We start from the raw sequence: 11,695 nt of genomic DNA, 5'->3' as shown, positions 1-11,695 counted from the left end.
AGAGGAGCTGTTCGTCCTTCCTCAGAATGGTAGGGCTCTCCTGCCCCTCACTCTTGTGTGGACAATACCCAGCAGGGTTGGAAAGCATCTCTAGCTGGTGGGCGTGGCCAGCCCGTGTCCGCAGCGTTGGACACTGGGCGAGCAGAGGGCACCAGGCTTTGGAATTACACTCCGTTATTCCCCACGTGTTCCCACATTGTGTCTTTGCAAGGCCTCCAGCTTTCCACTGGGAAATGGAGAGTCCCTTCCAAGCTGTGTGTACAACTACAAAGAAGGGATAAAGAGTTGTGGTTAAACTATGGGCTTCATTCAGAGTCATGGGTTTAATTCTCTCCCCTTTTATGTACCCACTGTGTGACCCTGGTCATATCGATCATCTTTCTGGGCCTCAGTTTCCCTGGGTATAAAATAAGATGGCACTATCACCTGCCCAGTAAGGCTGTTGTAAAATGTAAATATAACAATGCATATGAAGTGTTTAGATCAGAGCCTGGCACAAGGATATAATCAAAGCATCGTTAATATTATTATTTCCATTCTCCTTCTCATCAACATCAAGAATGGAACGCCTTTCCGTGTAAGGCAATTTGCTGGGCCCTGGGGCAGATATGGAAACAGAGACAGTCCCTAACCCAAAGGAACAGAGCACACAGACTTTTATAAGGAGATAAAAAAAAATCCAGCCAGGAGAATGGATTGTTATGTGGTTTGGGGTTTTGTTCTGTGTGGTTAGAGAGGGGGATGGTGGAAACCTGCTCTGACGCTGACCTGACTCCTAAGGCATCTCTTGGTCGGGGGCCAGCACCCACGCGCTGGCCAGTGAACAGGTGGCCCCTCCTCCAACCCGGCCCAGGACCACAGTGATTACGCTGGCATTTCTTCAAGAACAAATTCAGGTAGTACCTGAGGCAGAAAGGAATCCAGGTTGGCCTTTAGCCTCCAGGTTTGCCAGCCCACATTTTAAATTAAAATAGACCCATCGAGGACTTGAGAGCTAAGCTGAGCTCTCAAGGTGGGTGGGGAACAATTTGCAGGAGGACCTTGGGAGTGGTTATCAGAATCAGACTCACAGGATGGCTCCATTGTCTTGGGAGCCCCAGTGTCCTTGCCTGGAGAAATCCCATGGACAGAGGGCCTGGAGGGCTGCAGTCCATGGGCTCACAAAGAGTCAGACGTGACTGAGTGACTAACACACACACACCAGATTTCTTAAAGTTGGGATGAAGCCAGGCATGCGCACTGTCCACCAAGGACAGTAGCAGAGCACTTCAGAGTCTGGAACTGAAGGATTCAGAGCACATTTGTCTTCCCTTTCCGGTTCCTCATTCCTTTCCCCACTGCAGAAGGCAACAACCAAGTTCTGATTCCACTGATTCCAATCAGTGGAATTCTGATTCCAATCTGCTGCTGCTGCTGCTAAGTCGCTTCAGTCGTGTCCGACTCTGTGCGACCCCATAGACGGCAGCCACTAGGCTCCTCTCCCTGGGATTCTCCAGGCAAGAATACTGGAGTGGGTTGCCATTTCCTTCTCCAATGCATGAAAATGAAAAGTGAAAGTGAAGTCGCTCAGTCGTGTCTGACTCTTAGCGACCCCATGAACTGCAGCCTACCAGGCTCCTCTGCCCATGGGATTTTCCAGGCAAGAGTACTGGGGTGGGATTCCAATCTAGCAAGGGTGAATTGGCTCAGCAAGTACTGAGCAGAAGCTAGAGGGTGCAAGGGAGGAGAACGCTGGATCAGTCCAGCGTTAACTGGATCATGTCCCCATGATGTGCCGAATTCAGTCCGCTCCTGCAAGCAAAGATCCTCACTGGCCCTTTGTCGGGCTCAGGGTCCTGATTCTTGAAGCTGCATCCACTCCCGCATTTCCCAGGGTGCTGGCTTTGGTTTGGTTTGGAGTTTGAAGGCTGAGGCAGTCTGAGAGCTGACAGCGCTGGGTGCCTGGCGAGCCCCGTCTGGCGCTGACCCCGCTGCCGTTGTCCAAGCCACCTGGGTCCTGCGTGCTTGTGTGTCTGGCTTTCCACATGGCTGTTCACATCCTGGTCAATTCGTTCCTTGCTTAGACACACCAGGGAGATTCTTCACTACTCGCAGGAACCCGATAATGAACCATTTTGAAAATTAAATACTCCTCTATGTTTTTACCCTTTAAATTAATTCTGAAAATTAAAAAAAAATTAATTCCAATTTATTTCAAGTGAAGTCTGCTGCAGCTGCTGAATCCTTTTATCCTTGAATTATGCTTGACTAATGAGACTCTTCCAGATGTTTGGCTACAGTCCAAGTTAGGGGAAGAGTGAGTGATAGCTGCAGTTTTACTAACTGAATTAAAGATAAGGTCACTCATTTATTCAGCAAGTAATCACTGAACATGGTTTAGAGTGAACTAAAGTCCACTCTACTCTCCCTAAGCTTGACTCATTGTTTGACATTTATTTCCAGCCATGAACTCCTGGGGAGCATGGACTGGACTCTGTAGAGAGGTGGAGCTGGAGATGGGCTGGGGAAGGGTTTGCCTGACACAGGCTGACTGGAGCCACATACGCTGTGACAGTTTCCCCTGCTGAAAACTCACCAGGGGCCAGGCCCTGAGCTAAGGGCTTTTCTCACTTTATTTCATTTAATGCTCAAGGAACCGCTGTCACTCCCATTCTAAAGATGAGGAAACCGAGGTTCAAAGAAGTCAAGTAACTTGTCCGGGATCCCATAACTGTTATGTAGCAGCTCATGTCTGACACCAAAGCCCAGGTCTTGCCCACTGGGCTGTGATGGTCCCTGGAAAGCTGATGCCCAGGACCGCAGGTGGTGCCACCATGCTTTTGCACCCAGTTAGGAAGCTTTTGGTTTGGGTTCGTGGCCTAGCTGGCAGAGATGGAAAATTATGGGCTGGAAAACAGGATCCCAGTGTGGGTGTCAGTAATGACTTTACCTTCTTGATAGGTGTGGTGGAGGATGTCTGTGTCATGGAGACCTGGAACCCAGAGAAGGCCGCCAGTTGGAACCAAGCTCCCAAACTTCACTACTGCCTGGACTATGACAGGCAGAAGGCCGAACTATTTGTGACTCGTCTGGAAGGTATGCTCTTAGCCGACTTTCACGGCCTTCTGTGTGGTCTGCCTGAGCATCTGTGGCTGCAGGGAGCACTGGGGGCTAGAGGAGCACTCTGCAACAAACAAGCCCCTGAGGCCTGCGATCCTCAGATACACAGGGGTTTTTCCTCTCTCTCATATACCAGTCCAAACTGGGGATTCCCGGTTGGCGGCCATCTTTCCTCCAAACAGTGATTCAGGAACCAGACTCTTTCTCTCTGAGGCCTCCTTGTGGCCTATTCCCAGCAGGTGGAAAGATGGGGAGAACAGGAAGAGGGCACAGCTGTTCCTTAGAAACTGTATCCTACGTATGCTTACTTCCCATTGGCTGAAACCAAGTCACAGGACGGCTGACTGTAAGGAAGGCTGGGAAAAGTGGCTTACTGGGTTCCCACTTAAAAGAATTGGTTTTTTGTTTGTTTGTTTGTTTTGGTAAACAGCTAGTCATCTCTGTCACAGATGCCTTTGACATTGAACAGGGCTTTGCGCTGGACACAGAGGGTGTTCTGAATGGTCAGCAAAGCTTCTGTAGTCCTAGAACCCAGCAGTCTTTCCTATGGGATCAGATCGTGCCTGGTCTCCTTACCCTGATAATTCATTTTACCATGGGCAAACAAAGCTAAGACTTTGCAAAGGACATGGGGCTAAAAATGGGCTACTCTGTGATGCCTGGAAACTAGAAGCTGGGAACAAGAAAAACTGGAGTTTTGTATTTAATTTTGCTTTTTTGATGGAGTATTTTTCCTTTTAGTTTTCTTTTATGATTTTTTTTTTTTTAGCATTTCATAGACTTTCTTACGTTTTGTCTTAACAATAGTCCCATCTTACAGTTTTGAAAACTAAAGTCTAACAACATCAAGTGACTTGTCTAAGATCACTCTGGCTATTTGGTGCCAGAGTCAGGACAAGGCCAGTTTCCCTGAAGCTCAGTTCAGGTTTCTTTCTATTAGGACACTGGCCTCTGTTCTTTATCTTCTCGTTCTGGGTAACACTAGATACCACTTCACACATTGTCACTGAGGAACCAGTCATGAAAGCTCTCCAGGTGCAAACTGGAAAGCTCCACTGGGAAAGCATTAAAAACACTGAGGTTCAGAACATAAAACAACACTCATGAGGTTGTGGCCCAGCGATTCACATCACAAGTGGTTATGTGATAAATATTTAAAATAGAGAACAAGTGAGTTACGGTATCCACAGCAACCCTAATAAAAATCATCAGCAGTTTGTGGGCCCAAGCCCCTTGGAGAAATCTCGGAATAATGAGAAGGATCTCCTATTTCCGAACGGCTTCCCCAAAGGCTATCTCACAAAGCCAGTGCGGTCAGCCAGCCCCAGTGGGGTCTCTTTCAGACCCCCAAGGTCATGGCCGCGAAGGCAGATCCTGCAGCTCACAGCAGGGCCATGCTTCTCACCTCCCCTTGTCCCTGACAAGCCCCCCGCGTCTGTGCCTGTTTCTCCCTGGCTGCAGCTGTGACCAGCGACCACGATGGAGGCTGTGACTGCTACGTCCAGGGCAGCGTGGCCAACAGCATGGGCTCCGTGGAGGCCCAGACGGCCCTCAAGAAGCGGGAGTTGCACACCATGTGGGAGGAAGGCCTGGTGCTCCCCCTGGCCGAGGAGGAGCTCCCCACAGCGACCTTGACACTGACCCTGAGGACCTGCGACCGCTTCTCCCGCCACAGTGTGGTCGGGGAGCTGCGCCTCGGCCTGGATGGGGTGTCCGTGCCCCTGGGGGCTGCCCAGTGGGGCGAGCTGAAGACTTCAGTGAAGGTAGGGTCGCCTCTCCCTGGGGTGGCAGGGCATGACTGGGCCAGTGCTCATGAAACGAGCTTGGAGACCTTCCCAGCCTGGGGATGGGAGTCTGGGCAGGGAGGCGGGGTGTAAAAGTGAGGTGGAGTCTTGAATAGGGTGGGCGGGGGGCGGTTAGAGGAAACTGATAGCCCAGGATTTGGGGATTCCTGGGGTCTAGTCTTGCTTCTAGCTTGCCAGGCACAGACACCCCTACCCCTGGCCTCACCATCATGGAAAAGATCTCACTGTGAGCGCCCTGACTCTGGTGCTGACGATGTTTATCCCCATCTAGAACCATTCACACTCCCTGTTGCATCCGCTGCGTGCCAGGCACTGCAGGGGAGAGGAGCACCTCTATTCGTAGAGAGTACAGGCCCGAGGGAGAAACTGGCACAAAAGACGGCGATGATGGTGGTGGCTGTGATACTGAGGATGTCTGACACAAGACGTCTAAGAGGGGCCAAACTGAAGTACTCTGGGACAGAGAGTTCTAGAAAGCCTGGTGTGCAGTGCCATTTCTGCTGGACTCTGAAGGAGTGACCATGGCTAGGGACCCAGGTTGGGTCTCCCCACCCCTCCCCGGCTGCCGAAGCCGTGAGTGGAAAACAAGCGTCTGCTGAGATGTCGCGCTGTCCAGAGAGGTTCCTTGGAGAGCCAACCACCAATCCCCACAGGCCAGGGCAGTGAGCAGGTCAAGGAGGGTCAGGGCTGCGGGGCAGTGTGTGGTTATTTACGCCCTCATCCAAGGGCCCACCATGATGGTGCCTAGAGGGACCCTTCTGGATGGCCAGTCTCTCAACCAGCTGGTCAGTGCCTTCTCTGGAGGCTATATAGCCTGCCAAGCCTAAAATAGTTACTATCTGGCCCTTTATAGAAAAAGTTTGCCGACTCCCATGAGTAATAAAAATAGGAAGAAGAGTAGTAATTTTTGAGCGCTTACCATCTATCAGTTGCTATGCTTGAAACTTTACCTAAGTTCTGCCCCTAATGAGCAAAGCAGGACTGATTACAGGAGTATGCGTTGATAGGCAAGAGCAGTGTGGCTTAGAGAAGCTCAGTAACCAGTGTGGGGTTGCCCAGCTGGAACCTGGCATGCTCGGCCTTGAGGCCAGGTCAGTCTGCTGGTAAAGCCCGCGTTGTCCTGCTGCTGCCGTGGGACATAAGTGCCCGGTAGCACAGGAGCTGTGGTCAGCAGGCGCCTTTCCTGGTGGACACCGCTGGGGGAGAGTATGCTTTCGCTCCCCATCTGCTGCGATCTCTTCTTTGCCTCCTTTTCCTCTCTTTCCCAGGCTCAGAAAATTGATAAACATTGACAGCCACTCTCAGCTGGAACCAGGCTGTTCCCCAGCACACTCTGTAATTAGTGTGCAGTTTGGGACTTGTGTGGAATCACAGCCGGGGCCCCTGGGAAGAGGCGCCCAACATGTGGGTTTCTTCAGCTGGTAACCCAGCTTCCTCAGGAGACGGAGGGCCTCCCCCTCCAGGCCTCTGGAGTGTTTGGTGCTGCCCGCAAAGGGTGGCAGTCCAACAGGTAGAAGTCTCAGGCACCTAGCCTGCCTCTCCCCTTTCCCCTAGAAGAAAACTTACCCATTCATTCCACAAAGGTCTTGTCTGGTTTCCACCACGTGCCAGGCAGTGTGCCCGAAGCTGAGAGCTCAGGAGATGAGGACAAAGACCCACCCTCGTGACTCACTCATCTCGATCATCGCACTCACTGTAGCCATCACTGTTCCACAAATACACTCCTGCATGCGCTTGGACCCCTGGCCTGTTTGCCACAGATAAGAACAATGTCAGAGGGCAGCATGGAGTCAGAAGTCAGAGGCGCTGCTCTCGGTGTAAGTGGTAAGGGAGAGCCCCAAGGCCTGGCTACGGAGCCCCTCTGCCTGACCATCCAGAGCAGATCCTACGGGCTGATTTGAACAAAGTGGGTGGAGCCATCAGCTGCTGTAGCCCACGTGTTTTTACTCTCTTGGTCAGAATGGGTTAAAGGAAGTGCCGGCCGTGCCCCAGTTCTCACCGGGAGATGGCCAGCCAAAAGTGGCATGTGTGTCACCGGGGACCACGGGGTGGCCCACCCCAAGGACAGCTGGAGCGATTCCCTGAGAGCCCACGAGAAAGATGGGGAGCAGGAAAAGACAGGGAGAGGATGGCGAAAGAAATAGGGTTCTTTTTTGTCAGCAGGTACTTTCAATAGCAGAGCCGAGGGGGCAGGTGGCTGTGGTGTCGCCACCTGGGCTCGTCTGGGGCTTTGGGCACCCTGCACAGAGCTGCAGAGCCCTTCACAGGTTGCGGGGTCCAGGCTCCTCTCACTTGGGCACCATGTGGCCAAAGCCCAGGCCAACACCTGTGGATGGACCTCCAAGAAGTGCCATTGAAGCAGAAGCCTGGTGCTCATCCCAGGTCAGCAACACCCAGCTGGGCGCCTGGACAGGCGCCTGAGCTCAGCTCCTTCACTGTGAAAGGAGAGGTCTGTCTGTCGAGGATGCTGGAGGACCACAGGTTTAGGACTTGGGCTTTGCCATCAGACCAGACCCCCCATTCGAGGCTCAGTTTCACTACTTAACTGGCTTCATGGGGCTTCCCTGGTGGCTTAGACCATTAAGAGTCTGCCTGCAGTGCAGGAGACCTGGGTTCATTCCCTGGGTCGGGAAGATCCCCTGGAGAAAGGAATGGCTACCCACTCCAGTATTCTTGCTTGGAGAATTCCATGGACAGAGGAACCTGGCGGGCTACAGTCCATGGGGTCACAAAGAGTCGGACACGACTGAGTGACTAACACACACACACACACACGCACGCACTGGTTACGTGAGCTCAGGCAGTGAAGCCCACTCTGAGCATCAGGGACTCAGACTTAAAATGGGAACCAGGTCAGTATCCCTCTTACCCTTGGATGCCTCGCCCTTCCTTCTCATGACACGTATCATGTGTCAGCTGTGAACCAGGTGCTGGGAATACCTTTGTGCGAATGACAGCCTCAGTGGATAGGTATCGTAACTGCACCTAGCAGAGTGTGTTGTGTTAGCTGCTACCCTTAATGCCGCTACCAAAGTTCCTGGCAACTCCCAGAAACATTCCATCACACGACCAGCCACCTAGGGCTAACTGAATTGTTGCGGTCATACTGAAGACATGTTTTCCGAATGTATGACCCAAGCAGAGGGCTGGCCAGCTCCTCCATCCTCCAGCTTTACTCCCCAAACCCTGTCTCCCCTTCACCCGGAAACATTGTTCCCAATTAATATTCTCAAGAAGTAGTGACTATCCTTTCTTGATAACTGATGATAATCATCAAAGCAAGGGTAAAGATGCCGTCGTGTGCACCAGCCACTGTTCTAAGCCGTTAAATAATTCCTCATTTAATTTTCACCACCCTATTGGGTGGAGATATTATGGTTCCCATCTTACAGATGGGGAAATGAAGGTTTGGGAAAGTGAAATAACTTGCCCGAGGTCACATGGCTAGTAAATGGTGAGATCAGACTTGAGACCCAGCTGGTTAGATTCTGGAGTCCATACACTTCTCTCTACCCTTAGACTATGACCTGCCTCCTGTGGGGACTCTCGCTTATTTTTTGCCCTCAGTGGATTTGTTGAAATTCCAAACAAACTCTTGCAGGAATCTCAATGGAGAGACTCTGTAAAGCTGCAGACGGTGGGGGGTGGGGGAGGGGCAGGCGGCTGGACACGCTGGATGCTTCTTGGAGGCTTCAGCAAAGCGCAGTTCCTGGGAGTGTCTGTGGCATGTTAGCTCCCACCGTATGCCTGGCCTTTGTTGACATGGTTGGTCGTTCTGTAGGCCAAGCCAAGCCCTGCTCAGCATTAGTGCGTCACATTATTGATGTGATCACATCACATCTCTCAACCCTGCAGGGGCTGGAAGGGATTCTTTTCCAGAGTAATGCCTTGCAACATCCCGCTGCTCCAGGAACCTGATCAGTCAATGCAGTGGTTTTCAAACTAGAACTCTAGGGTTCTGTGCAAAGATGCCTGAGGGGGTCACAGGTGATGAACTGAGAGGAAGTCCTGGCCCTCTGTCCTGCCCGCATCCTGAATGGCATCTCTTTGATCTGTTTGGTACGTTGGGTTTGAATACGAGCTGTTTGGAAAATCACAATTGTGGCGAATGAAAGAAACTCATATTGAAACACATGCTGGCGTAGGATCTCTCTATGCCCTCCTCCCTTCTGCAGCCCTGATGGGTAAGTGATTTCCACGATGCCTCCTGGATACAACTCCAGGGTGACCCCAGCCTCAGCGATAGTGACGGGGCCAGAGGGCATCCCTAAGTGAGGCTGCCCTCCTGCCTCCCCGATTCTGTTTCAGGAGCCGTCTGCGGGGACAGGAGAGGTCCTTCTCTCCATCAGCTACCTCCCGGCCGCCAACCGCCTCCTAGTCGTGCTGATTAAGGCCAAGAACCTCCACTCTAACCAGTCCAAGGAGCTCCTGGGGAAGGGTGAGTGACGTGTGAGAGGGGAGCCAGGGCCCCTCTAGGGATGTGCACAGATGGAGGTGACGCTTGGAGGCAGTGGGGATGGGTGAGCAGGGCCCTGGAACGTGAGTACCTTTGTAGAGTCAGCCTCAGCTGTGTCCTCCACCCCCAAGCTCACAAACCAGTTCTGAAGGACACCCTCACTTCCCTAAAGTCATGTCCATTAACTCCCGGGCCAGTCCTACCCGTTAGCGCCCAGGGGTCAGCTTCCTAGGGCTCCCACCTTGCAGATCCATTGTGAGAAGAACAGCCTGATCCACGGTTCACAGGAAGCCCAGGATCAGACTGTAGCCAGGGAGTGGAGAATCTGGGCTGTAGGGGAAGCTTGGCCCCACTTTGTCACCCAGACCTGGCTGGGCACATCTTCTGGGCAGGTGGTGGGATTTCCCTTCTCCAGTCTCAGCTAGCACCACTCTGCTCCCCACACCCACCCTAGACTCCTCTCTCTTCCCAGCCTTTGTCGACCTGCCATCCCCACACCAGCTGGGTGTGGGTGACGGCAGAAGGCGTGTGGGCGCACAGGCTGAGGAGGCGTCTCTGCCCCATATACGCAAATAAACATCTCTTCAATGCCCCGGAAGCCTTGGCTTTTCCCTCTGGATACTCCAGCACAGGCCCCAAGGCTTAAGGACCAAACAGCCTCTCTGGTCAGAGCAGGAAAGAAAGCAGCATTGGTCAGCCGTGTGACACCCGGACTGGGAGCCAAGTGCTCAGAGCAGGATATAAATACATAGATATTTATAGCAGGAAGCAAATAAAGAATTGCCTCTGCAGTCAGGACCTTTGGGCAAGAGATTTTTGACGAATGAAAAATCACCCAAGTTGGTCTGGCTGACAGATCCCTGAGCCAGAGGTCAGAACTCAATGCCTTTGCCTCATCCCCTCTAGACAATTCTTTGCCTCCTGCTGTTTTTTTTTTTTTTTAATTTTTATAGCTCCTGTCAGGACAATTACAGCTCAACACTTTATCACTCAAATATCTCTGTTGAAATAACAAAGTAACCACCTGGGGGTGATAATTATAGCAATAAATATAGAGTAACAATTATTCTCACATTAGCTTTGGAAATCCTGACTGATGAAAACACGATCCCAGTCTACAGCCTCAAGATGCTATGTGAAAGCTTGTCTAGTAACCTGCTGCCTGACTTCTGGGGTGGGGGTTGAGAGCCGGGCAGCTCTACTGGGGTCAAGGCAGGCTGCCCTCACCCTCCACGTGGGGTGGGATCCTCCAGTAAAACTTGCAAAAGAACAGAAGAGAAAAGCTCAGTCAACCAGCAGGAGACCTGCTATCTCAGGAAGAGACGAAAATGCTTGGATGAAGAACTAAGCGGATGAAAATGTAGGGATAGCATAGTGTTCCTGGTCTGAGTTTAAAATCAAGCTGCAGGATGTCTGAACCATCATCCTGGGCCTGGTTTGATATGGGACATGAAGGCATTCAGAGGGGCTCTTGAGAAAGGTTTCCTAGCGGTGCTTCAGCATGACCCTATCATGGGCCACCCAATGACCAGCCATAGGTACTGTGCTCTGATCTGGTTTCCATAATCCAGGCAGGAGCTTTTGCTGTATCCCTCTGTTGAATAAATACATGTCCCATGAGGTAGGGGGAAAGGGATGGTGGAGCAGAAGCCTCAGTGAGGATCTAGAGCCAGAGACCCTGTCTCTCCATCCCCAAGAGGCAGCTCCACCCCAGCTCTCCCCGCCCCAGACCCCAGAAGCTCACTCCTGTCCCCTCTCTCTGTCTCTTTCCTCCGTCCCTCCCCAGATGTCTCTGTCAAGGTGACCTTAAAGCACCAGGCTCGGAAGCTGAAGAAGAAGCAGACGAAACGAGCCAAGCACAAGATCAACCCCGTGTGGAACGAGATGATCATGTTCGAGCTGCCGGATGACCTGCTGCGGGCCTCCAGTGTGGAGCTGGACGTGCTGGGCCTGGGCGCTGAGGGGCAGAGCTGCGTGCTCGGCCACTGCAGCCTGGGCCTGCATGCCTCAGGCTCCGAGCGCAGCCACTGGGAGGAGATGCTGAAGAACCCACGCCGGCAGATCGCCATGTGGCATCAGCTGCACCTCTAGGCAGCCACCCAAGCCGCCGCCCTCCTGGGGTACAGTCTGCACCCCCCACCCCACTACCCTCTGTCCCCTCCTCTTGTGCCCCATCCGCATTCTGACACCAGAAGAGAGACGTGTGTGCAGAGACCAGGACCCTCTTCCTCTCCCATCACACTCCTATTTCTCAATGAGCAAGGACGGAGACAGGACATGTGGGTCAGAAGGAACACATTTTGCTGATCTGTGTTATTGAAAGAGACGCTTATCA

At 52.3% G+C, this 11,695-nt stretch overlaps 1 protein-coding gene across 1 annotated transcript in view; it reads left to right on the top strand.

Annotated features, from left to right (window-relative positions):
* Positions 1-11,451, top strand: part of SYT13 (synaptotagmin XIII) — a 38,959-nt gene extending 27,508 nt beyond the window's left edge. Inside the window, exons 3-7 of the mRNA XM_010842447.1 lie at positions 781-924; positions 2,941-3,075; positions 4,561-4,862; positions 9,213-9,342; positions 11,147-11,451. Of these exons, the coding sequence (XP_010840749.1) occupies positions 781-924; positions 2,941-3,075; positions 4,561-4,862; positions 9,213-9,342; positions 11,147-11,451 (1,016 nt within the window). The remainder of the gene's footprint in view (positions 1-780; positions 925-2,940; positions 3,076-4,560; positions 4,863-9,212; positions 9,343-11,146) is intronic.
* The last annotated feature ends 244 nt before the right edge of the window (positions 11,452-11,695 follow it).

Source organism: Bison bison, unplaced genomic scaffold (assembly GCF_000754665.1).
Source record: "Bison bison bison isolate TAMUID 2011002044 unplaced genomic scaffold, Bison_UMD1.0 scf7180017864178, whole genome shotgun sequence".
NCBI classification, from domain to species: domain Eukaryota; kingdom Metazoa; phylum Chordata; class Mammalia; order Artiodactyla; family Bovidae; genus Bison; species Bison bison.
Note: the sequence above shows the minus strand (reverse complement) of the source record. Positions and strands in the feature narration are given on the sequence as shown.